This window comes from Megalobrama amblycephala, linkage group LG10, assembly GCF_018812025.1.
Source record: "Megalobrama amblycephala isolate DHTTF-2021 linkage group LG10, ASM1881202v1, whole genome shotgun sequence".
Lineage (NCBI taxonomy): Eukaryota > Metazoa > Chordata > Actinopteri > Cypriniformes > Xenocyprididae > Megalobrama > Megalobrama amblycephala.
Genome location: NC_063053.1, coordinates 2,365,854 through 2,393,688, shown reverse-complemented (window position 1 = coordinate 2,393,688; position 27,835 = coordinate 2,365,854). Strand labels below are relative to the sequence as shown.

The 27,835-nt window shown below is 36.7% G+C and overlaps 1 protein-coding gene across 6 annotated transcripts in view; it reads right to left on the bottom strand.

The window, feature by feature from the left end:
* The window catches only part of LOC125276457 (signal-induced proliferation-associated 1-like protein 2), a 163,353-nt gene that overhangs the window by 56,898 nt on the left and 78,620 nt on the right, over positions 1-27,835 (bottom strand). For all 6 annotated transcript variants that reach the window (XM_048203935.1, XM_048203932.1, XM_048203936.1 and 3 more), the window contains exons 5-8: positions 19,872-20,046; positions 17,453-17,556; positions 14,500-14,657; positions 11,739-12,315 (exon numbers count right to left, since the gene is read on the bottom strand). In XM_048203935.1, coding sequence (XP_048059892.1) covers positions 11,739-12,315; positions 14,500-14,657; positions 17,453-17,556; positions 19,872-20,046 — 1,014 coding nt within the window. The remainder of the gene's footprint in view (positions 1-11,738; positions 12,316-14,499; positions 14,658-17,452; positions 17,557-19,871; positions 20,047-27,835) is intronic.

Below are 27,835 nucleotides of genomic sequence, written 5' to 3'. Positions count from 1 at the left end.
ATACATATAATTAAAGATATTAAACAAACCTCTAACACACATTATAAAATATTATATAAGAAATATTAAACCCTATATATTACACTTCTAAAAATATTATATATTAACCACCTAACCCCAGGTACTAAACTTCTAAAAATAAATAAAATATATATTTAATATAATAATTAAAGTAGCATAATATAATATAATATAATATAATATAATATAATATAATAGATCATACCTTATTATATTATGTTATGTTATATTATATTAAACACCTAACCCCAAGTACTAAACTTCTAAAAATAAATAAAATATATATTTAATATAATAATTAAAGTAGCATAATATGTTATTATGTTAATAACATAACATAATATAATATAATATCACACTATATCATACTTTATTATATTATGTTATGTTATATTATGTTGTTTTATATTATATTATATTATGTTATATTATATTATGTTACCAAACATTACATTATATTATATTATATTATATTATATTATATTATATTATATTATATTATATTATATTATATTATATTATATTACATTACATTACATTATATTATATTATATTAAACACCTAACCCTAAGTCCTTAACTTCTAAAAATGCATAAACAATTTGGAAATATTAATATAACATAGTATCACATTTGAAACAGTTAAACAAACCCCTAAGTATTAAACATAATATAATATAATATAATATAATATAATATAATATAATATAATATAATATAATATAATATAATATAATATAATATAATATAATATATCATACTATATCATACTATATCATACCTTATTATATTATGTTATGTTATATTATATTAAACACCTAACCCCAAGTACTAAACTTCTAAAAATAAATAAAATATATATTTAATATAATAATTAAAGTAGCATAATATAACATAACATAACATAATATAATATCATACTATATCATACTTTATTATATTATGATATATTCTGTTGTTTTATATTATATTATATTATATTATATTATATTATATTAAACACCTAACCCTAAGTCCTTAACTTCTAAAAATGCATAAACAATTTGGAAATATTAATATAACATAGTATCTCAATTGAAACATATAATATAATATAATATAATATAATATAATATAATAATACTATGTTTTAAACTTCTAAAAAATAAATTAAATTAATATATATATATCAATTATATATATATATATATAAAATATATATATATATAAAATAAAATATATCTTAAATCAAGCGGTTAAATTAAGGAGTGGTGTCCTTCAAATCACAGCGTTACAGACCTGCCCATTTTGAACTGGTTTGACTGTTTTTCTTTGGACTGCTAATGGGTGTAGTAATTAGCATTAATCTAGTATAAACATGTCATTCTGATATGGTGACTGTGTCACTCATGTTTATCTGCAGCGAAGCACACTTGCACAGTCACATGAAACTACGCCATCACACAATCTCATTCAATCATTAGACAGCATTAACGAGAGCTGATCTCCAAATCAGCAGCACATCACTGCTCTCAATGGGAACTATGGTCTAAAACTACAAAGGATGGGCAGGTGAAGGGTTAAGAGGACATATAAGAAAGTGTATTAATTAGTGAATGTGCATTTCATTACTCAGCAGAGTCAGAAGCCACCGAGAGAAAGGTCACAGGAGCGTGAGGTTTGGTCATGAGTGAGTCAGTAACTCTGAGAAGAGGCTGATCCGTCTTAAAAGCTTTACTGTAATAAGCCGAGCTAGTGAGAGTGAGTCACCGAGAACCTGATTTGCACTTGTTAGCAATTTTATAGCATTTAAAGCCCCTGATTCAATGACCGACCTATTAGTCTGGATGAGGCCTGAAAACACAACAGCCTGAGTCTGTTTTCATTGAAAGCATCAAAATTGCACATCAAAAAACAGCCCAAAATGTGACTAAAATCTGACTTTATTTTTAACTGATATCCATTCATATAAAAATGATTTTGCATGGGTTATTTTAATGAAAGCACACAAAATGTTAGTACTGCTTCATCTTCATTTACATATAGTTACAATCAAAAGGTTATTCAATTTAGAAGACCAGAAAACATAAACATGATAAATTTGCTATGATTTAAAAATCAAATGTTATGTAAATATATAATGAATAAAATGTATAGCAAATAAATAAATAAATAAATAAATAACACACACACACACACACACACACACACACACACACACACACACACATATACATATATACATACATATATATAGAAGGCCAGGAATGTGTATCAATTGTATCAATTTTGATTTGAAGTTGACTTTAAAACAGCCCAACCTTGTGCTTTAGACGGATCAGCGGGACACAGAAGGACTGCTGGTCAATTAGCATCAGAGATTTTATAAGACAAACAAACAAACTCTCAGACACTAGTTAAAAGCATCAAGTGAGCTGTGAGAAACTAAAAGCTGTGCTGCGGTAATCCTCTGAGGGAGGATGAGCTCTCGGCTGTCTTTTCCCGGTCTTCCCACACAGTGTCTGTCTCTCTGTTAAACTTCTTTAAAGAGAGCAATCTGTCTGCCCGAGCGCTTCACATTACATCACAGGCTTCAGCAGCTCTTAAATTCACCGCCGTAAAAGCCCCGTGAAGCACAGCGGTCACAGATCTGCACGCTGAGAAGGTGCTGAAACAGACGCTGCGAAATGTAGAGTAAGTGCTGTCAGTTCGTCCCGTAATCCGCTTCACAACACTGAGGATCTCCTAGACTAACATGTGAGAGAATGATGCATGCAGACAGCTAGTGAGCTGAGGTTTTGTTTTAGCGCTCATGATCACATTTTCCTATTTTTTGGAAGCAAGTTTCTGCCATGATACAAAGTTGGAATTGCATGATATAAAATCAGATTTGAGTGATATAAAGTCTGAATTGCGAGTTATAAAGTCAGAATTACGAGTTGTAAAGTCAGAATTGTGAGATATAAAGTCTGAATTGCGAGTTATAAAGTCAGAATTGCGAGATATAAAGTCAGAACTGCGAGATATAAAGTCAGAATTGCGAGATATAAAGTCAGAATTGTGAGATATAAAGTCTGAATTGCGAGATATAAAGTCAGAATTGCAGGATATAAAGTCAGAATTGCAGGATATAAAGTCAGAATTGCGAGATATAAAGTCAGAATTGCGAGATATAAAGTCTGAATTGCGAGATATAAAGTCAGAATTGCGAGATATAAAGTCAGAATTCCGAGATATAAAGTCAGAATTGTGTGATATAAAGTCAGAATTGCGAGATATAAAGTCAGAATTGCGAGATATAAAGTCAGAATTGCGAGATATAAAGTCTGAATTGCGAGATATAAAGTCAGAATTGCGAGATATAAAGTCTGAATTGCGAGATATAAAGTCAGAATTGCGAGATATAAAGTCAGAATTGCGAGATATAAAGTCAGAATTGTGTGATATAAAGTCAGAATTGCGAGATATAAAGTCAGAATTGCGAGTTATAAAGTCAGAATTGCGAGTTATAAAGTCAGAACTGCGAGATATAAAGTCAGAATTGCGAGATATAAAGTCAGAATTGCGAGATATAAAGTCAGAATTCCGAGATATAAAGTCTGAATTGCGAGTTATAAAGTCAGAATTGCGAGATATAAAGTCTGAATTGCGAGTTATAAAGTCTGAATTGCGAGATATAAAGTCTGAATTGCGAGTTATAAAGTCAGAATTACGAGTTATAAAGTCAGAATTGTGTGATATAAAGTCAGAATTGCGAGATATAAAGTCAGAATTACGAGATATAAAGTCAGAATTGCGAGATATAAAGTCAGAATTGCGAGATATAAAGTCAGAATTGCGAGATATAAAGTCAGAATTGCGAGATATAAAGTCAGAATTGCGAGATATAAAGTCAGAATTGCGAGATATAAAGTCTGAATTGCGAGATATAAAGTCAGAATTGTGAGATATAAAGTCAGAATTGCGAGATATAAAGTCAGAATTGTGTGATATAAAGTCAGAATTGCGAGATATAAAGTCAGAATTGCGAGATATAAAGTCTGAATTGCGAGATATAAAGTCAGAATCGCGAGATATAAAGTCAGAATTGCGAGATATAAAGTCAGAATCGCGAGATATAAAGTCAGAATCGCGAGATATAAAGTCTGAATTGCGAGATATAAAGTCAGAATCGCGAGATATAAAGTCTGAATTGTGAGATATAAAGTCAGAATCGCGAGATATAAAGTCAGAATCGCGAGATATAAAGTCAGAATTGCGAGATATATACATTCCATCAATGTTACCAGAAGAGTGTTTGTTAATAACTTTGAGAGAACCTTGTCAGAACATCCACTGCTAGCTGGGACACAAGTTTTCCATATCAATTTTTGTGCTCAATGAAAACAAAATACAGACCAAAATTATAATAATCAGTCAATCTCAATTTATACAGGTGTTGGACAATAAACTGAAACACTGCCAATATAGTGTTGGGAGATTTAACGTCTACATGCTCTGACTCGTGGCCGATCTTCACTGAAAAAAAAGCTTCACCTAATGCTTCAATCATTGTAACCTGAAGGTGTATCAGCAGGATAATGCACCAATAGATATAAGTAACAAAATGTCTTATTGCAATATAAACTCAAAGTTTGTTCACACGTCAAGCTCTTTAAAACTGAAGAGAAAACAATTGCGCCACAGTGTGAGGATGAGGAGGACTGCTGTGAACAGCCAAATCTACATGCAAACAGAAGTAAAGTGAGAAAACGTCCCACCCAGCCTAAATGAAGCTGCTCAGAATAAGTCTGCAGATGTGAGGCGTGCGGGTCTCATTGCCAGGACTTTGGAGGTGCACCACAGATGGTGAAACGGGACAGTAGAGACCCAGATGGGCCGGGGGCCAGACCTGTGCCTTCTGACAGATTCTGGGCCGAGCGACAGCATCTCGTCCAGAACAGACGTGCACACGCTCCAGATCCCAGCAGCCCTCTGGAAAAACATATCCTGGTAAAACACTCTGAGAGTTTGTTTTACTGATTTTTGGCCAAACCATGAAAAAGTGAATGCGGTCCAATGTTGATTCGACATGAACTGTTCTTCAAAAAATTTTTGCTATCTATCTATCTATCTATCTATCTATCTATCTATCTATCGTTCTATCTATCGTTCTATCTATCGTTCTATCTATCGTTCTATCTATCGTTCTATCCATTCCATCTATTCATCCATCGTTCTATCACTCTGTCTGTCCATCCATTCGTCCATCCATCTGTCTATCATCTGTCGTTCTGTCTATCTATCTATCTATCTATCCATCCATCCATTCATCTATCTATCTATCTAACCATCGTTCTATCACTGTCTGTCCATCCATCCATCCATCTATCTATCTAACCATCGTTCTATCACTCTGTCTGTCCATCCATCTATCCATCCATCCATCCATCCATCCATCCATCATCTGTCGTTCTGTCTGTCCATCCATCCATTTGTCTGTCTGTCTGTCTGTCTATCTATCCATCGTTCCATCCATCCATCCATCATACTGTCCATCTATCTGTCATACTGTCCATCTATCTATCTATCCATCCATCTGTCTATCAATCAATCAATCAATCAATCAATCAATCAATCAATCAATCAATCAATCAATCTATCTATCTATCTATCTCTATTCATCCATCCATCTATCATCTTTCATACTGTCCATCTATCTATCTATCCATCATTCTATCATCCATCCATCCATCCATCAATCCGTTGTTCTGTCTGTCCGTCCGTCCATCCATCCATCCATCCATCCATCCATCCATCCATCCACCCATCCACCTATCTATCTATCTATCTATCTATCTATCTATCTATCTATCTATCTATCTATCTATCTATCTATCTATCTCTGTTCATCAATCCATCTGTCTATCATCCTTCATACTGTCCATCTATCTATCTATCCATCGTTCTATCATCCATCCATCCATCCATCCATCCATCCATCCATCCATCCATCCGTTGTTCTGTCTGTCCATCCATCCATCCATCCATCCATCCATCTATCTATCTATCTCTGTTCATCAATCCATCTGTCTATCATCTTTCATACTGTCCATCTATCTATCCATCGTTCTATCATCCATCCATCCATCCATCCATCCATCCATCCATCCATCCATCCATCCATCCGTTGTTCTGTCTGTCCATCCATCCATCCATCCATCCATCCATCCATCCATCCATCCATCCATCCATCCATCATCTGTCTGTCTATCTATCTATCTATCTATCTATCTATCTATCTATCTATCTATCCATTCATCCAGAAAAGTGTCTAGTGAAAATAAGCAAAATGTTCAAATCGCTCACAGCACAGCATTAACTGCTCACTGGCACAGTTTTTGTTGCAGTAAAGCAGACACGGGAAGTCAAATAAGAGGGCATGATTAGCATAAGTAGCGATCAGACCTATCCCGTCCTTGATATTCATTGGCTCATTCCATATGCAAATTTATCTCGTCCTCCAGGAGCAGTGCTGGATGCTCTACAGGTACAGGATGTCATTTTCCTCCTTACGCTCAGACCTCACACACACACAGACACACACACACACACACACAGTCGCAGCGCTGCGAGCCCCTGAGGTGAGACCGTTTGGCTCGTCTGTCGCAGTATGAGATGCATGTGGAGGGGGGGGGGGCTGCTCTAAGAAACAAGGACACCCTCAGCTTGTGTGCCGACCTGCGGCGCGTTGACTTTGAAGGCGTGTGGCGCTACGGAGGGTTACGCTCTAAAGTCACACAGTGAGAGAGAGAGAGACTTCATTTAATGAGGCTGACGCTGATGTTTACAAAGCAAAACAGAGTTAAATTCAATGTCAAAAGTAATGTCTCCAATACTTCATAATATTAATACAAGCATTCTAGAAAAAAAAAATTGTATATGCATTCTTAATGAACAGTGATGGTACTAAATTAATGGTAAATTAAACAAATTTAGAAAAATTCAGACAGTTGACATTCCTACTCTGCTTTGCTGTTTGCATCTCCTAAATTAAGATGCTGGTGTCCTAACATGAACGCAATCCCATTGTGTCACTAACCGGGGAATATCTAATCTCCATCAAATCAACTAACCGCTCAGACAGGTGACACGGGGCTTGTTTCATAATGACTCTGAGCGGCTCCCGAATGAGAAACATCTGTTCTGGGAGCGTCGCGTCTGACAGCATTTGCAGTCCCGAGTACACAAAACGCCTTTAGGAAACGAGGCCAAAAACAGGAGTGATGCTAATCCCACTTGCACTTAATCCCTGGAGATCTCCCTGTCCCCAAACCATCCAGGTAACCCAGCGGAGCTCATCAGTCACAGCACCATATTACAGCTTTCTCTGCCTTTCTATGTCCTCGCTGACGATAAACAAGGAAACCTCACAGTAAATCAATAGCTCTGTTCCAAAACATAGTGTGCAGTCTACCTAGACGGCATTTTAAGGCACCATTGGCACATTCCCGGCACAAAAACTGCTTCACATGGTATGTTGACCCACTGACTATCCATCCTATATAAATTTCACAGAAAGTCATAAAAAAGCCTTAAGTTAGATTTTTCCTAGACTAATTAGATAATACCAATAATAATTGATATATGCAATTTATAAATAAATATGTATGTTTTCAATAAATGATTTTTTTTAAATCATATAACATTATATATTGATATATTATATCATATAATATATTGTTGTATTTTCAATTTATTAAATGCATGCATATATATGCATTAATAAATTATTTATAAAATATTAGTAAAATAATATAAAGATTATTATATTTCATGTAATATATTAGCTAAAAACATATATAATATAACTAGTGTTTTCAAATCGATTAATCATGATTAATCACATCTAACATAAAAGTTTGTAAATATAAAATATGTGTGTGTGTTTGTGTGAGTGTATATATGTGTGTGTGTATATATATATATATATATATATATATATATACTGTATATTATTTGCAAACTTTTGTTAATATGATTAAATCGTGATTGGTTGATTTTACAGCACTAAATATAATACAAATACTAATAATAATTCATATATAAATATTTATATTTCTTTTAACAAATTATTTTTAAAAATTAAACAAATATTATTGAAATATGTTTTTAAAATACCTAAAACATACGCTAAACTGATATATATATATATATATATATATATATATATATATATATATATAAATTATTTAACAATTTAAAAATAAACAATTTCTAAATATTTAAATATTTTAAATGTTTTCAAAATACCTGAAACATGCTCTACACTGACATCTTTGACCACTGCGCCACGTCTCGTTCTTCTTGCAGCGTCTTCCCACCAGTCTATGCAGCATTACGTCACCAAAATGTCGACTAGAAAAGGACCACAGGGACTGAGGGAGCCTTTGAATCAGGTTATATATGGGAAATGATATCCAAGAAGCTACTACAGCCTACACGGCATCCGAAAGCCAAATACTGATAGACCCGAGTGAGTTTAACTGGCTTGGGCATTGACAAGAGCCAAGAACATAGATCAGGACCACCGCCAAGAGTAACACTACACCCGCACCGGTCAAACACTCTGGCCATCGATATTACTCCATCCCTCTGAGAAATCTTGTAAGAAGATTATGATGACTTCAGAAGGCTCAGATTTCATCAAGCCCAGTTCTTCACAGGTAGTCATGAACATGCATGTACAGCAAGACGACGGAAATGTGTAATTACAGACTGCTTTCTGATAAAAGACTAAGCCTGAACATCCCCAAAGAATAGTCATTTAAGAAATAATTACACCGTTACCCGAGATAACACGACCACAAGTGGAAGCAGACTTACTTCTCCAGCCAAGGGAGGAAAAGAATTAGCATGTTTTGGTAAAAGCGAAAGGACTGAGATGAGAAGATAGACATCTGTATGGAGGTATCACAGACACATCAAATAAATGAACAGGAATTGGGCATCAGGGGGGTTTTGGTTGCTAGTTTAAATTATTAAATTAAACATGCACTACTGTTCCAACATTTGGAGTCTTTAAGATTTTATTTTTCACATTACATTGTTTCTAAGCAGCTTTAAAATCATGATGTTAATGTTCATAATATCGTAATATCTTAATGTCTTACACTTGCATTTAGCAGATTAGAGTCGGGTGATAATATATTCTACATTTTGCAACAATAAAAACAATCATGCAGCTGATATTTGCAGTATTGAACTCAGTTGAAAAGTTGCGAATCTCCTCCCACAAAGACGTCACTGAGGAATCAGAAAGTCTTCTATTGGTCTCCACTGCACATTTGCATGTCAAAGTTCATCAAATTTGAACCCGATGCGAAATTCGCTGCACTGGTTCCAATTGAAATGGCGTTTTGTTTGTGAAATCAAAGCAACGGTAAATGTGACCGCACTTTAGTGGTTTGATCATTCATTAAATTGCCCCTATTATGCTATTTTAAAGGCTCTATTTTGATTTGGAGTCTCCTATAACAGGTTTAAAAAACACTTCAGTCTTCAGTATTATACATTGCAGCATCACTTCTTTTCTCAGAGTGACTGAAATGGTTCAATAAAGGCTTCAGTCTCTCTAAACCCCTCCTCTCCGAGAGCCTACTCTGCTCTGATTGGTCAGATGGCCTGTTGTGATTGGTCGACCGCTTACAGCACGTGTCAGAAACCAAAAGCCCATTATCATATCTGAATTTCAGCTCTTCCACACATTGATACGAACAGCAACAATGGCTTCTGTTTTACAGTATCAATTCCAGCATGAGTCCTCATCCTTTGGTAACACAATCCTCATGTCAAATCATCAACAGTAAAATCCATATAACTGAGTAATCGCCAGGCCTCAGCTACAACTACAGTGTTTGTGGGCGGGGCAAAGCAGGCACTGTTTGCAAGCAGCCAATGAAAACCATAGGCTGGCATTATGCAAATGTGTTACAAACCTACATAGGAAATAAGACTAGAATTACTAATGACTCGTTTCAGCAGTTCAGAATTAGTTCTTTCTTTTAGGAGACAATAACTTAATTTATCTGCACTTTGATATTTTTTGCAGACCTTTTACATTCACAAATAGCTATGTTGCACACTATTTGAAAGGTAAACAAATAAATAAAATCTAAACTGTGACAAAAAGCAGTCTTTGATAATGTCTAAACATATATGCAAACTAAATACCTAATAAAATTAAGTAATTATACCTAGGGAAACACAGTGCACGGTGGGCAATATGCATTAAAGCAGATAGTTAAAGGTTCCGTTTTTTCGTGGTTTTTTGAAGCTTTGATTGTGTTTATAGTGTGCAATATAACATGTGTTCATGTTTCGCGTGTAAAAAAACACAGTATTTTTCACATAATTTACTTATCTGTATACCGCTGTTTCCACTGTCATAAAAACGGGCTGATGACTTCCTTGTTCTATGAAGTCCCTCCTTCAGAAATACGTAACGAGTTCTGATTGTGCCAGCGGTTCCTGTGTTGTGATTCGACAGCAGTTTAGCGCATCTTGCCCGGAAAGGTCACGCCTCTTACCATAACGTGGAGATGCACGCGCTCAGTGTTATTGTAAACATGTCTTTAATTTTACCCTATCAATTTGAGCCGGAATCAGACCCGGTGATTGGACTGCGGGATGAAAATAACAGCGTTTCGACGACATGGCGACAAACACACTCTACAAACGCAACTCTTGTGTATTCCTGTGGGCGGAGGTTAGTCAAAAAACTGTTTTAGTGACGTCATTAAAGAAGGAAGTAGAGGGATGTAGTCCAAACTGGCCGTTCGATGTAGGCGACTTCTGTTAAATAAAATATCTCGCTTGGCATTGAACTTTGAGCTTTAAAATTTTACAGATTTTATTTATACTCTAACAACAACATTACACACTAACTAAAGTTTGAAACATGGGATCACGAAGAACGGGACCTTTAAAGGGGACCTATAATGCCTCTTTCACATGATGTAATATAAGTTTCTGGTGTCTCCAGAATGTGTCTGAAGTTTCAGCTCAAAATCCCCCACAGATCATTTATTTTTGTGTGTGTGTCCCTTTAAATGCAAATGAGCTGCTGCTCCCCGCCCCCTTTCCAGAAGAGGGCGGAGCTTTAACAGCTCAACAACAACAAAGCTGGAGAATCTCACGCAGACAAAATGACGAAAGTTTTCAGCCTTACATTGTTCAAACCGGAGTCGACACTGATGGAGAGACTCAGGAAGAAGTTACAACTTTTAGACGTTTCTGAATGGTTAGTGGATAAATTTATGTAGTTGCTGTGGAGTTGATTCAACTCATCCACTAGCATGTGCCGTCATGTTCATCTTTTGTGTTGAATTGACCCTCGTTTGTGAAGCAGTCCGGCGTAAAATGACGGCATGTCAACAACACTCTACTACAACAACTCTTCCTCTTCTCTAAAGCAGACCAACATGGCCCCGCCCCCTTTGTTGTATGTTCTCGGGGCGGGGTTTATGTAAATTTTAGGGTTTGTGATGTCACCAACCCAGGAAGAAGCTCGTTGTAGTCCCTACCAGCTGTTTGTTGTAGTCCTTAAAAAGCGATTTCTGTAAAAGAAAATATCTCTCTTTGCATTGAACTTTGAGTGTCGTAACTTTGCAGATGTTGTTTATGATCAAACAGCAACATTACACACTAACTAAAGTTAAACAATGAAATCATAATCAAGAAACCCAACAATGTTCTTACCTCAAGTCTTTGTACGATCTCTCTAATGTCCTCTCCACAGTTGTCGTGCGCAGAAAACATCACGCACTCTCCACGCTCATAGAAGATCTTGATGCTCATGATGCCTGAAGACCAGCCAATCACATCCCGACAGGAGCAGTTAAAAATCACATTCTTGGACTCCTCCTCGATCAGCACGATGAACTCGTTGGAAATCCCCAGCAGGCACTCCACGTCTGCCGACTGCCCGAAATCTCGGGCCACCACGCTCCAGGTGACGGCACCCACGCTGTGGAGATGGGCGTCCTTCCGCGGTTTCACGCGCTCCTTCTTCTTGGCTCCCAGCGTGATGAAGCTGAATTTCACCGCAGAGTCCACCGTCGTCGTGCTCACAAAGTTCTCCGCGAGGTCCTTGAGATACTCCTGCCGCGTGCGGGTCGCCATGGCACGAAACTTCTCGGATTTGTGCGCCGCGTTTTCCCCGTTGATCACCTTAGCCAGCAGGAAGTCCCTGAAGACGGCTGACTTGGGAAAGGTCACGCCTTTAGGAATGGGAGGGCCGAACGGAGGCACATCTTTCGATCTGGATACTGCAACACTGCAAAGGTCACGAAGAGAGATTGGAGTGTCTGGTGTCGCTAAAGCAATTCACATTTCACCATATTGCTCAAGATGCACTTCACAGATCTAATAACATTTCAAAGAAATTGCAAAAATCTGTCATTTCAATCTTCCATGAAACACAAAGGAGACGTTTTGAAGAAATTTCACAATGAAAGCGGCAATGAACATGGACATGCACCATTAAAGTACTCCATATGACTTGTGGGCCAAATTTCATTTTCTGAAGTCATACAACAGATTTTTGTGATGAACTGACTGAAATATATTGTTATTTACTGAAAAAACAAGTGCATATTCACATTTTCAGACTTTTATGCTGCATGTTCAGTTACAAGAAGCAACAGCGTTTGCTGTCAAGGAGTGTTAATTCAATATTATTGTATACTATTATAGTATTTATTATTGTTATATTCAGTTATATTAGATTCCATTTTCATTTTAAGTTACGTTTTGGTAATTTTGTCATTGTATTATTTTCTAACATTTCTATATATCTTTATTTTTTTTCAGTTGTAGTTTTAGTTATTATAAAACTTCAACTTAAACTTATTTCAGTTAGTTGCCAAGGCAACATTTTTTTTGCAACATTTCTAAATTTCTATTTTTTTTGTTTCATCTAATAATTATATTTAAGCTTTAGTAATTTTGTTGTGCTTTCGTCATTTTTATTAGTTTTATATATGTACTAATATGCTAATATGTACTAAAAGAAATTCCAGTGAATTAATAATATATAATAATAATAATACATTTTATGTTGCTAAAAATACTGCAAAATATATTTTCACAGCCTGTTAAAAATTGTGATAAATATTTTTAACAGGCTGTGAAAATGTATTTTGCAGTATTTTTAGCAACATAAAATGTATTATTATTATTATTATATATTATTAATTCACTGGAATTTCTTTTAGTACATATTAGCATATTAGTACATATATAAAACTATTATTATTATTATTCATAATTTATTTATTTTACTCTTATTTGGCACCTGGCAAAAGGATTGACAATATAATTTGTGCTAATTTTTAACTACCTGGAATTTTTTTTTGTACATATTAGCATATTAGTACATAATATAGCCGAAATCATATTTTTTTAATATATATATATATATATATATAACTTGCCACAATTCTGTCTCTGAGCCCTTCAGGCAGTTCCTTTGACCTCATGATTCTCATTTGCTCTGACATGCACTGTGAGCTGTAAGGTCTTATATAGACAGGTGTGTGGCTTTCCTAATCAAGTCCAATCAGTATACTCAAACACAGCTGGACTCAAATGAAGGTGTAGAACCATCTCATAACACACATATATTTATATTTATATATATAACTAAAAGGTGTGGTAAAAAAGTTGGCCCCTGCTTGTAATACAAGTTTTGAAATGCTGGATGGATTTCCATTATGTTTGGCTCTTAAATAAATCTAGTCTGAAGAGGTTTAAAGAATTAAAAATTAAATTAGAGTTAATTTTATAAATGCAAATGATCAACAGCAATGTGCCAAGCTTTTCATGGCAACATTTATATTTTTCTTTGATCATGGCATTTCTAAATTTCTAAGTTTTTGAGGTTTTTCATCTAATATTTATAATTTATGTCAGCTTTATTTCAACTTCCATGAAATGATTTTTAATAGTTTTAGCTCTAGTTAACAATAACTTAACATTAGCTTTGTTCCTCGTGCAAATCTACAGTATGGCTTCAGAAGACTTATAACAGGAGTAATATTGACTGTTTTAATAGTACTTTAAGCTTCTTCATTTTTAAGTACTTTTTTAGGCTTTACAGCCACTGGTTTCTGAAGGTTCATTATATGAGAAAAAGCTCAAACCTTCTTTATAATCTCTCCATTTGCGTTCCATGGATGGAAGAAAGCGGTTTGGAAAGGCATGTGGACGAGTCAATAATGACAGAATTTACCCTTTAATTGCAATAATGAAATGAGTCAAACTGCCTTTAGCACTGCTTTTACACAGAAGATCACAAATTACAAGCAAGCCAATCATTTAGACACATGATTCCTTTAGGATTTAATGTAGGTTCTTAAGCTCCATTCAATGCAACAGACATCAATGGTACATTCAATCACTTCATTTCTCTTAATTTACGATGTAGGCATCACTCTCAGACAGATGTTTCATCACTTGCCTGTAGCAGACATTCTCAGTGCACGGATTGTGAACTTTAACGATGACGAACACATGCTGGAAATGGGACCGGATGTTTTTGGGTGTGAAGGGCAAGGCACCGGGCTCCTGAAACACGATGGTGACGATGTCATTTCCTATGTGCCTCTTTCTGAGCAACTGGTGAGAGAAGAGAACAAACAGAGGTGAACGGACAGTTCAAACACCATCATGAACAGGAAGTGAGGGTTTTGGAAATATGAAATTGTATTGGCTAATATGTACTAAAAGAAACACATTTTAAATCATTTTTAGTAATTAGGGTTCAAAATTAACCCTTGCCAAATGCTGGATGGATTTCCAATGTGTTTGGCTCTTAAATCAAGCCAGTCTGAGGAGGTTTAAAGAATTTAGGAAGGAAATTATTTTCACGGCAATAAGAAACATATTAAAATATTTTTTAAAAAATGCAAATAATCACCAGCAATGTGCCATCTGGTGTAATTTTGGTGCCATAAATGGCACAGAAGACGCCTGCAGATGCTGTGGAAGACTATTTAAAATCTCTTAAGCTCATCATGCATAAGTATCTGAATCTGGGAAAAAATTTTTAGAACAGTCTGCCTTCATATCTCATAGATGTTGGATAAGAGCGTTTGTCGACAGAGTCAGGAACTGAATATATTCTATTAACCCTGAGCCGCTCTATAGGGATGTCATATTAACTGTGTGCCTGCCTTCCTGCGAGCGGCCAAGGGTTACAAACAGGATTATGGGTGAGACGGGGCGGATGAGAAGATGAGAGGCTGAACTGTGCCCAAGTCTTCTGGAAGCTTACGGCCAGGGATTTATTCGCTAATCCTGCGCAATCGAATAGAATTGAAGTTGGAGAAGAAAAAGACAGAAAATCCTCTAATCCTGCCAATCGACTGTCAGAGACGCAAGTGACAGTGACACGGCTGGAGTGGCTCTTCCAAAGTTTATGCATTTGATAGACTATAAATCTATTATGATATGGAAAACACATCAAGTACTATACATTTAATGGCATTATATTTAAAATTTGACAATTATAACTTTAAATCAAATCCAAAAGTGAAGTTATCTGCAGTCTGCAGGAGTGGCAAAATTACGCTGAATTCCAGCTTTGTGACATATTATTTTTGTTTTCTTCTCTAAAAAGAAGTATAAATGAAAATGAAATGAAATAAATGAAAAAAAGAAGTATAAAAAAAGCATATGCATACAATTTTGAAATATATAAAATAAAAATAATAAAAAACTAAAAATCCTAATATGCTGTACAGTTCAGAATGGTTAGAAATAATTAGATGTTTAAACCTGAGAGGAAAAAAATAAATCAGTAAACATTGTTTAAAAGGGGGAAAAATAATAAGATATGTTGGATTTAAACTATATTCAGAAGCACTACTTCAACTTAACACTGGATGGATGGATGGATGGATGGATGGATGGATGGATGGATGGATGGATGGATGGATGGGTGGGTGGGTGGGTGGATGGATGGATGGATGACTGGATGGGTGGGTGGGTGGATGGATGGATGGATGGACGGATGGATGGACGGACAGGTGGATGGATGGATGGATATATGGGTGGATGATTGGATGATGGATGGATGGATGGATGGATGGATGGATGGATGGATGATTGGATGGGTGGGTGGGTGGATGGATGGATGGATGGACGGATGGACGGACGGACAGGTGGATGGATGGGTGGATGGAAGGGTGGATGAATGGATGGATGTATGGGTGGATGATTGGATGGGTGGGTGGATGGATGAATGGATATATGGGTGGATGATTGGATGATGGATGGATGGATGGATGGACGGACGGACAGGTGGATGGACGGGTGGATGAATGGATGGATGTATGGGTGGATGATTGGATGGGTGGATGGATGGATGGATGGATGGATGGATGGACGGACGGACAGGTGGATGGATGGATGGATGGATGGATGGATGGACGGGTGGATGAATGGATGGATATATGGGTGGATGATTGGATGATGGATGGATGGATGGATGGATGGATGGATGGATGGATGGATGGATGGAAGGATGGACGGATGGACGGACGGGTGGATGGATGGATGGATGATGGATGGATGGATGGATGGATGGATGGACGGGTGGATGGATGGGTGGATGGATGGACGGATGGATGTATGGGTGGATGATTGGATGGGTGGATGGATGGATGGATGGATGGATGGATGGATGGATATATGGGTGGATGATTGGATGGATGGATGGATGGATGGATGATGGATGGACGGGTGGATGGACGGGTGGATGGATGGATGGATGGACATATGGGTGGATGATTGGATGATGGATGGATGGATGGATGGATGATGGATGGACGGGTGGATGGATGGATGGATATATGGGTGGATGATTGGATGATGGATGGATGGATGGATGGATGGATGGATGGATGGATGATGGATGGATGGATGGATGGATGGATGGATGGATGGACGGACGGGTGGATGGATGGATGGATGATGGATGGATGGGTGGATGGATGGATGGATATATGGGTGGATGATTGGATGATGGATGGATGGATGGACGGACGGGTGGATGGATGGATGGATATATGGGTGATGATTGGATGATGGATGGATGGATGGATGGACAGATGGATGGATGGGTGGATGGACGGGTGGATGAATGGATGGATGTATGGGTGGATGATTGGATGATGGATGGATGGATGGATATATGGGTGGATGATTGGATGATGGATGGATGGATATATGGATGGATGGATGGATGGATGGATGTATGGGTGGATGGACGGGTAGATGGATGGGTGGGATGATTGGATGGATGGATGGATGGATGGATTTTTTTTCAATTCCTAATGCAAAACTCCTTCATCCCTAAGTGTCAAGTTAAAAGTAGATCTCTTTCAGTTTGGTCTCAGGAGGACACGGACCTGCTGCCTGTTGTTGGGAGTGTAGGGCAGAAGTGTGGAGACGTGGAACATCAGCTCATAGTCCTTGTAGGTCGTGTAGAGCGAGTGAGTGCCAGTCGAATCCGCTGTAATGGAGGACAGTTGTCAACAACAGGACAAACAACATCTTGTGTTTAAGACACAAGGGAACACAGAGAGGAGAAACAGGACTGAACATTTTTCTCTGCTGACTCTGCCCTGACAACAACATCACTGAAAAAGCTATAAGATATAAAATTTCATGTTCTCAAAATAAATAAATATATATATATACAGTATATATATATAGACACACACACACACACTCACCGCCACTTTATTACACCTGTTTAACTGCTTGTTAATGCAAATATCTAATACAAAACATATATCTATACCAGTGATGGAAATAACGCGCGTTACTAACGCCGTTACTTTTTTCAGTAACGAGTAATCAAACGAATTACTTTTTCTCCCGTTACAACGCCGTTAGCGTTGCAGACAAAAAAAATGCCGCGTTACTATAATTGAGCTCACTGAAGCGGTTTTCATCCGAGTAAGCTCTCTCTCAGCCATAGGACCTGCAAAGTTTTTTTCTCTGGTGTGTGCTGCGGTTAGTCATACACAAATATAATTTTAAACTGATAATAAAGTATGATGCGCTGTGTGTGTGTCTATGAGCATGCGAGCTGAGCGCGAGCTCAAACCAGAATACCCTTTTTGATGCTTGATCGAAAATATGTGAAATGAGTTTTTTTCTAGTCGACTAGTAGTTGTCCATTTAAGCTATTAGTTGACTAATCACATTTATATTAATTTAATTTCTTAAATACTGGAGAGAATAAACCATAATAAGGAGCGTTTACATAATGTAGGCTATATAGCACTCAAGGGCACGCATAATTGCCATAAAGAACCGGCAAAGGTAATGATTATGAGTGTGACAAAAACAGCAAGGAGACATTTTAATTGTTTATTAATAAAGTAATGTTTTCTGAATCAGTGTCGGCTGCAAAGATGAAGTTGACATTGCTGATTCTCATTGCTGATCATCTGCTCATATGGACGCGCCTAGAGAGATAACGCACATTTCATTTGGATTAGGCTATATAATCAGAGTAGCCTCTTTCTTTTCGTGTTTAATTACTTCATTTTCGTTAAAGTAGATATTTCAAGCATTCTATAGATATATTTCTCATGTCTGCGAGGCAAGCAGCCTCTGAGTTTCGGTTCATTTAGCCTGTAAGACGCGCTCCTGTTCACGCGCCAGTGATCGCGCCTGCGCCTCCATGTCATGATTTTATTGTCTGCTATATTTGCTTGTTATATATTAAATCCAAGCAATTGGTTGATGAAACATTGATTAAAATTAAGATACAATTTTTACAAAACGAGATTCACTTTAAAGAGAGGCTTTCTATAAAACAAAACTTAATGAAGTGTTTAAAATCATGTCTGACCCACTCCATGTCTCCCGATATATTTGCGCATCTTATGATGCATCTTACTCATGCTGTTCACTTTTCATAATCGAATAAATGGATTTAAAACATAACATAGGACTATTTAAACATAAATATGAAACTACGTTTTCTTTAATGGCTACCAACACAGTACAGAGAAATTTCATGTCGTGAGCAAGAGCGGATCATGAGTCAGGAGTCGCATCAAGAATAATTTATTCTTAGACTTATATGTAATATTGGGGGCATTCAATTTATTTGGCATATTTTTATTTTTATTTTTTTATTTTTTTTAAAGTAACGCAATAGTTACTTTCCCTGGTAATTAGTTACTTTTATAATTATGTAACTCAGTTACTAACTCCGTTACTATTTGTGAGAAGTAACTAGTAACTATAACTAATTACTTTTTTAAAGTAACGTGCCCAACACTGATCTATACACACATACACTCACTCCTGGGCAGAAAAAGGGGCCAAGCACAAGAAGGCAAAATATTTAATGGTCTTTCGATAGTTTTAACCATTTTAATCACAAATCACTGGTCAAAACATTTGTGAGAATTGCAATAATACTGTAGATAAAGTGAGTTAGAACGGAATAGCTTTCCCAAACTTGCAGACAACTTTCTACAGTAAAAAGAGTCAGTGTTGTTCCACTCAGTGTTAATGGCTTCAAATTGAAAATTACTCATCTCAGTTCATTTGAGTTTAACGTGAGGCCAAATATTCCCTATATGATTCAAAACTGGACTCTGACCAAGGCCAAAACATGAGCCTGATGGACTTGTTCTCAAGACACTTCTTGGTTGTCTTTGCAATTTGGACCAGTAATTGGTGGTCAATTAAAGGGCTTAGTGTTTAGACATTTTGGGCTTGGCCCATTTTTTTCCCAGGAGTGTATACAAGAGCACAATATGCACTGTGTTGTGTGTACGTGGTGTCAGCATTAGCACATACTCTTGTTGTCCAGCTGTGCTCGGTACTTGGTGAAGCCCTTCAGTCGGACTCTCTGACCGAGCAGATCCAGGAACTCGTCCAGCGCCGGCCCGGCGTTCTCATTATTGTACATCTCCTCCTCTGTGCTCTGACCCGCTTTGCAATACAGGACGCCCACTTTGTGCTGGAAACTCAGCTGCAACACGAGCAAACACACACATATTAGATTTCATTGCTGATCGAATATCGATAAAACTCAATTTAGGTCGCACTTTATTTTGTGCAGTCAAATGAAGATCCCAACAAAGTTTCATACATTGCCTTGTTAAGTAACAGGAAGAGTCACAGAATACACTTCAAGGGATTGTTTATAGAAACTATGACTAAAACTTTACACCTCAAGCAAAACCAATTAGTCAGGTATGCATCAGTGCGTGTAAAACAGATTAGGTCATTAATGAATTGGTCATCTTTGAACCATCAGGCAGCTGCACATTTATTTTCAGGGTGTGGATGAAACAAAGTCCGATGGGTCCATCATACACAAGTCCATTCAGAAGAGCTCCTTCTGTGGGATGAACATCAGTTCAAACAGGTTCAACGATGACTACAGGAGGAGACGCTTCAGAGACGTGCTGTTCATGAGGATTTAATAATCATTATGGAAATTGAGGGATTGGGATGTCTGTGGGATCACATCATGTTCTGACTGTGAAATTAAAGGTGAAATGTGTGGTTTACGTGCAGCTTGAAGTGTCAACAACAACTGCACAATAATGATCACTTACAGACGAGTTTCTCAAACAACCATGGTCCTGTTTGTGCCAGCAAATCTTTGACATATAATAGTATATAAAAAATATCACTTCCTCAAACTAATTATATTTTTTTACTACTTTTTTGAATGAGATTTTTTTTTATATTTGCAGTTTACATTTTTTGTTTTATTTTTTGTAATTTTGTGCTTTTGCCATTTTTTTAAGATTTCTAAATAGCTTTAATTAATTTTTATTTTAGTTTAATACTTCAACAAACTACACTCTAAGAAAATGCTGGGTTAAAAATGGGTTGGGTTGAAAATGGACAAACCCAAATGGGTTGTTTTAAGGCAGCGATTGGGTTGTTTTAACCCAGTGAAACAGTTGTTTTAACCTAGCAATTGGGTTCTTTTAAGGCAGCGATTGGGTTCTTTTAACCCAGCAAATGGGTTGTTTTAACCCAGCAATTGGGTTGTTTTAACGAAGTGAATGGGTTGTTTTAACCCAGAAAAATGGGTTGTTTTAACCCAGCAAATGGGTTGTTTTAAGGCAGCGATTGGGTTGTTTTAACGAAGTGAATGGCTTGTTTTAACCCAGAAAAATGGGTTGTTTTAACCCAGCAAATGGGTTGTTTTAAGGCAGCGATTGGGTTGTTTTAACCCAGTGAAACAGTTGTTTTAACCCAGCAATTGGGTTCTTTTAAGCCAGCGATTGGGTTCTTTTAACCCAGCAAATGGGTTGTTTTAACCCAGCAATTGGGTTGTTTTAACGAAGTGAATGGGTTGTTTTAACCCAGAAAAATGGGTTGTTTTAACCCAGCAAATGGGTTGTTTTAAGGCAGCGATTGGGTTGTTTTAACGAAGTGAATGGGTTGTTTTAACCCAGAAAAATGGGTTGTTTTAACCCAGCAAATGGGTTGTTTTAAGGCAGCGATTGGGTTGTTTTAACCCAGTGAAACAGTTGTTTTAACCCAGCAATTGGGTTCTTTTAAGGCAGCGATTGGGTTCTTTTAACCCAGCAAATGGGTTGTTTTAACCCAGCAATTGGGCTGTTTTAACGAAGTGAATGGGTTGTTTTAACCCAGCAATTGGGTTGTTTTAACGAAGTTTATGGGTTGTTTTAACCCAGCAAATGGGTTGTTTTAACCCATCGATTGGGTTCTTTTAAGGCAGCGAGTGGGTTCTTTTAACCCAGCAAATGGGTTGTTTTAACCCAGCAATTGGGTTGTTTTAACGAAGTGAATGGGTTGTTTTAACCCAGAAAAATGGGTTGTTTTAACCCAGCAAATGGGTTGTTTTAATGAAGTGAATGGGTTGTTTTAACCCAGAAAAATGGGTTGTTTTAACCCATCGATTGGGTTCTTTTAAGGTAGCGAGTGGGTTCTTTTAACCCAGCAAATGGGTTGTTTTAACCCAGCAATTGGGTTGTTTTAACGAAGTGAATGGGTTGTTTTAACCCAGCAAATGGGTTGTTTTAACGAAGTGAATGGGTTGTTTTAACCCAGCAAATGGGTTGTTTTAATGAAGTGAATGGGTTGTTTTAACCCAGCAAATGGGTTGTTTTAACCCAGCAATTGGGTTGTTTTAACGAAGTGAATGGGTTGTTTTAACCCAGAAAAATGGGTTGTTTTAACCCAGCAAATGGGTTGTTTTAATGAAGTGAATGAGTTGTTTTAACCCAGAAAAATGGGTTGTTTTAACCCATCGATTGGGTTCTTTTAAGGCAGCGAGTGGGTTCTTTTAAGGCAGCGAGTGGGTTCTTTTAACCCAGCAAATGGGTTGTTTTAACCCAGCAATTGGGTTGTTTTAACGAAGTGAATGGGTTGTTTTAACCCAGAAAAATGGGTTGTTTTAACCCAGCAAATGGGTTGTTTTAAGGCAGCGATTGGGTTGTTTTAACCCAGCAAATGGGTTGTTTTAACCCAGCAATTGGGTTGTTTTAACAAAGTGAATGGGTTGTTTTAACCCAGAAAAATGTGTTGTTTTAACCCAGCAAATGGGTTGTTTTAAGGCAGCGATTGGGTTGTTTTAACCCAGTGAAACAGTTGTTTTAACCCAGCAATTGGGTTCTTTTAAGGCAGCGATTGGGTTCTTTTAACCCAGCAAATGGGTTGTTTTAACCCAGCAATTGGGTTGTTTTAACGAAGTGAATGGGTTGTTTTAACCCAGCAAATGGGTTGTTTTAACCCAGTGAAACAGTTGTTTTAACCCAGCAATTGGGTTCTTTTAAGGCAGCGATTGGGTTCTTTTAACCCAGCAAATGGGTTGTTTTAACCCAGCAATTGGGTTGTTTTAACGAAGTGAATGGGTTGTTTTAACCCAGCAAATGGGTTGTTTTAACCCAGCAATTGGGTTGTTTTAACGAAGTTTATGGGTTGTTTTAACCCAGCAAATGGGTTGTTTTAACCCATCGATTGGGTTCTTTTAAGGCAGCAAATGGGTTGTTTTAACGAAGTGAATGGGTTGTTTTAACCCAGCAAATGGGTTGTTTTAACCCAGCAATTGGGTTCTTTTAACGAAGTGAATGGGTTGTTTTAACCCAGCAAATGGGTTGTTTTAACCCATCGATTGGGTTCTTTTAAGGCAGCGAGTGGGTTCTTTTAACCCAGCAAATGGGTTGTTTTAACCCAGCGAATGGGTTGTTTTAACCCATCGATTGGGTTGTTTTAACCCAGCGATTGGGTTGTTTTAAGGCAGCGAGTGGGTTCTTTTAACCCAGTGAAAGAGTTGTTTTAACCCATCGATTGGGTTGTTTTAACCAAGCGAATGGGTTGTTTTAAGCCACTGAAAGAGTTGTTTAACCCATCGATTGGGTTGTTTTAAGGCAGCGATTGGGTTCTTTTAACCCAGCAATTGGGTTGTTTTAACCCAGCAATTGGGTTGTTTTAACCCAGCGAAAGAGTTGTTTTAACCCAGCATTTGGGTTAAATGTTTGCACAACCTGCTGCGTAGTTTTATTTAACTCAACTATTGTTTAAAAATTACAATATGGCTGGATTAAAATGAACTCTAAATTTCCAACATACTTTGGGTTCATTTTAAGCAAGCAACACAGCAATTTTTAAACAATAGTTGAGTTAAATAAAACTACACAGCAGGTTGTGCAAACATTTAACCCAACTGCTGTGTTAAAACAACCAATTTTTGCCCCAAATCCACATAAAACCATCAAAACAGTGTGTTAGCAAACCACCTGTGTTCTTCAATTACTGAATCCAGTCTATCTGAATTCAAACACTAAATCTTTTCCCTCATTTCATTTGATCAGAAGTGAGCTGTGACAGAAATCACTTTGAAAAACACAGCAACAAAAATCAGTCACAATCTGACACTAAGACGTAGTGAAATGCCATCACAAACTCTGACCCTCGCAGCGAAGCGCTCCTTACGCAACCGTAACCCAGTTCAGACGCGCTGAACGGGGCTGATGAGGCAGGAAAAAACGGCCTCTCTGCATGATGGAGCTGATATTTCAGCGCTCAGGAATCAGATTCGACTCTCTTACATGGGTCAAGTATTCCCAGCTTGGAAACCATGCTGTTGTCATGGCGACCTTGCTCTCTGAAACCTTCAGCCGACTGTTTTGGATTAGGAACAGCCAGTGACTTCCACGGCATCTACTCGAGCAGCACTAATGCAGTCCAGAGGAGATGCCCTACTTGGCTTTAGAAAGGACACACACACACTGGGATAAGTGCGGTAAACTTGAGTTATAAAAGAGGTAAATGACGACATCCAAACTGCTGACACATTCTGAATGGGTAGGTATAGGGCCAACAGGCAGATTTTAGACCAGGCAAATGGTGAGAAAAACACAGAGAAGTCAAATGAGCCAACAGTGATGTCATGCACTTGCATCAACTGCATCAAAAAGTTCTGTTACAAACCCTAGTAAGATATCTCATAATAATACAGTAAGACTTTACTTAAAACCTTCATATTTATAATGCACTATAGAAGTATTTTTATTGCATTAATTATGCCTTGTAATGTCTTTTGTAACAACAATTATAATACTTGTCTATTCATTGAACACACCTTTAGAAAGTAATAATGCATTAAAAGATTAGTTCACTTCAAAATTAAAATTTCCTAATAATTTACTCATGCATGATGACAGAGAATGAACTAGATATTTGTGAAATGGAAGTGGTATACAGTAGTTACACTTTAAGTCCCCTGTAGTCAATAATTTTATCCCTTAAAACTCATCTTTGATCAGCAAAATTACATATTTAAACATTTTTTTCCTGTGAAAAAAATGTCTTCATGCCCTAAAATAGCTTAAATGTAATTCTACACCCTTGCCTCATTTAGTAGACGCGAAACCATGAATATGCAAATTAGCCCCGCCTCCTCTCGCTCACGCCAGCTCAGAGATCCACTCGGTCAACTTCCTGAGGTAAACGCTGCACATCGCTCTTTACAACATCAGATACATAACGGTAATTAATATTTACTCTTTTAACCCTTAAAAGCAAACAAACTAGGTAGAGAGAGGAAAACGAGGCAGCTCACTAGGGTTTGAAACTCCAAGCCTGATATCTTTGGCACAGATATTTTCCATTCTATCCTGATATATTAATCAAACAAACAGCAGAGAGGATAACAGTTATGAAACACATTCTTCTGTCCGTTCATAACAAAGAGGTCAACATGACACAGATAAGCCTCTGAATGACATGAAACGCCACAAGAAAGAAGAAACACAGGCCAGTGATGGAGGGATAGAGAGAAAGAAAGAGTCAGTTATCCCAGGTTTCCCTTTGAGCCGAGTGCTTTACATAACGCCATCCTGACCGCTGTGACATCACTGCGCGCTCTTCTGCACCCATCAGCCCTCGGGGCAGTAATGACTTCTCATGACTCTAAGACTAACAGCAGCAAACGGCTAGTGTCGTCATACAGCGCTTCATGACTCGTACAGCGCTGACCGCTAAACTGCGTAAAACGGCACAAATGATCTGATATGAGCACAACGGTGACCGCATGCTTTATCACCATCGCTGCTTCCGGAAGAGTTTTTTTTAATTTTTTTTATTCAATTTTCTGAGATGATATGAACATTTCTGAGATGAATCACAACATTACAAACTTTGGAACATCTTTAGAAAATAAGAAAGAAAAAAAATGTAACAAAATGCAACATATAATATATATATATATATATATATATATATATATATATATATATATATATATATATATAACGCACACGCACACACACACACTTCTATAATACATTTTTTAAATATCTTTAAATTAATATTTTAACCATATTTAAAACACATTAATTAATAATCATATAAGCTATTTTAAATATTAAATATATACTAAATATTGTGTATGATAAAAGTGTCATATTGAATAAAAAATACAAAAAATACAACAATTATACATAAATAATATGAATAATTTATTTTAACTATATTTAAAATATATTAATAATCATTATATTATTTTAAATATTATATATATACTAAATATTGTGTTTCATAAAAGTGTAATATTGAATAAAAAAAATATAGTATTTTAAAACTATATTTAAAATACATGAATTAATAATCATATATTATTTTAAATATTATATATATACTAAATATTGTATATTATAAAAGTGTAATATTGAATAAAAAATACATAAAATATAACAATTATGCATAAAATAATATAAATAATACATAAATATATTTTAACTATATTTAAAATACATGAAAAAAGTTTAAAAAAATCATATTCAGATATGTATATAAAATAAAAATAAATAAATAAAAATAAAATAAATTATAAATAAATATATCATATAAAATAGTATAATATAATATACAAATATATATTTTTCTCAATATAAAACATTTCATACCAACAAAGGCTTAACTTCAGAGCTCGTGGTAGGTCTTGTTTTAAAATGTTGCTAAAGATCAACAGGAAACAAATGAGGTATTTTCTTCCAGTGGCCAGTTGCATAAACCACTATGTTAAGACTGCGTCTTAAGAACTAGTTTGACCAACTAGTGGTCAACCAAAGGGCACTCAGTCTTACTTTTCCAAGTCAAATTATACTGATCAACCTTTTGAGTTAACTGACTTTAAAAAGTTATGAGCAGTCTTGAAGAAAAAAATGAGATAACTAACTTTTAAGACTAGTCTAAGCAGTTCATTCAACTGGCTGATCTCTAATGTTGTGCTCTAAGCAGCCACCGATTCTGTCGTCGTGTGAGACGACTTACACAAAAGCAAGAGAAGAAAAGCACAGGAACTGGAATGACAAAGTTCACTTCTCATTATCTGTCACCATCAAGTGAGCAGTGAACCTTTCCCGCAGCAGCCCAAGGTAACGTGATACGGTTCCTGCTCTTTTGTATGCGCCCCTGAGGGCCGTGTGGGCGGCAGACTGGAGGTCATTAGCACATTATGGGACATAGGTGTTGTTTTTCACACTTACTTCCCCAGAGGCGAAGACCACCATTCATCTCCAAACCAGATGATCTTCGGCAGCCAGTTGAATGTTGCATTTGTAGTTTTAAAAGTATATGTATTATGCCGTTTTTCAAAGTCTTGATTTTGTTTTTGGGGTCAAAAACACATTATTTTTCCCCATATGAAAAGCATAACAGGTGCTCTTTAAAGGTGAAGTGTGTAATTTTTGTGGCACTAACAGTAGGAAACGAAATAGGAAAATTTGAGTGGTGCGTGCCATACCAAAACCTGATGCCTAAATTATAAACATAGTACGCATGAACGGCCGTACAAATAACACACTCCAAGTCCGAGGCCAACATTACGCTGTTCCAACTGGTAGCAATTCAGCACACGTTATCCAGATTTCCCTGCTCGAGTTGAGAGAACTCCCAGAATCCTTACGAGAGGTCATGTGCCAAACAGAATAAACAGTTGTTAAGTGCTTCACTGAGTTTTCTTGTTCGACTAACTAAGAGGGAAACCTGCACAGGGCCTACCCTAAAACACAACTCTTCTGGGACAAACCCTTATATGCTCCTGCAGAGAAACACGAAACTATAATCAATAAAGTGCCATTTCATCCAGCAATGCAATGTTTTCTTTTCTTCCATTTTTGTCACTTATGTAAGACAAAACACTCTGGGGATTATCTGACAGCTTCAAGCAACAAGATTCATGGCACATGTGTCAATGGGAATCCACAGTTTGACATTCATAAGACAGGGAGCTATATAAAGATATAACGGGCCCTATCATACCCTATCAT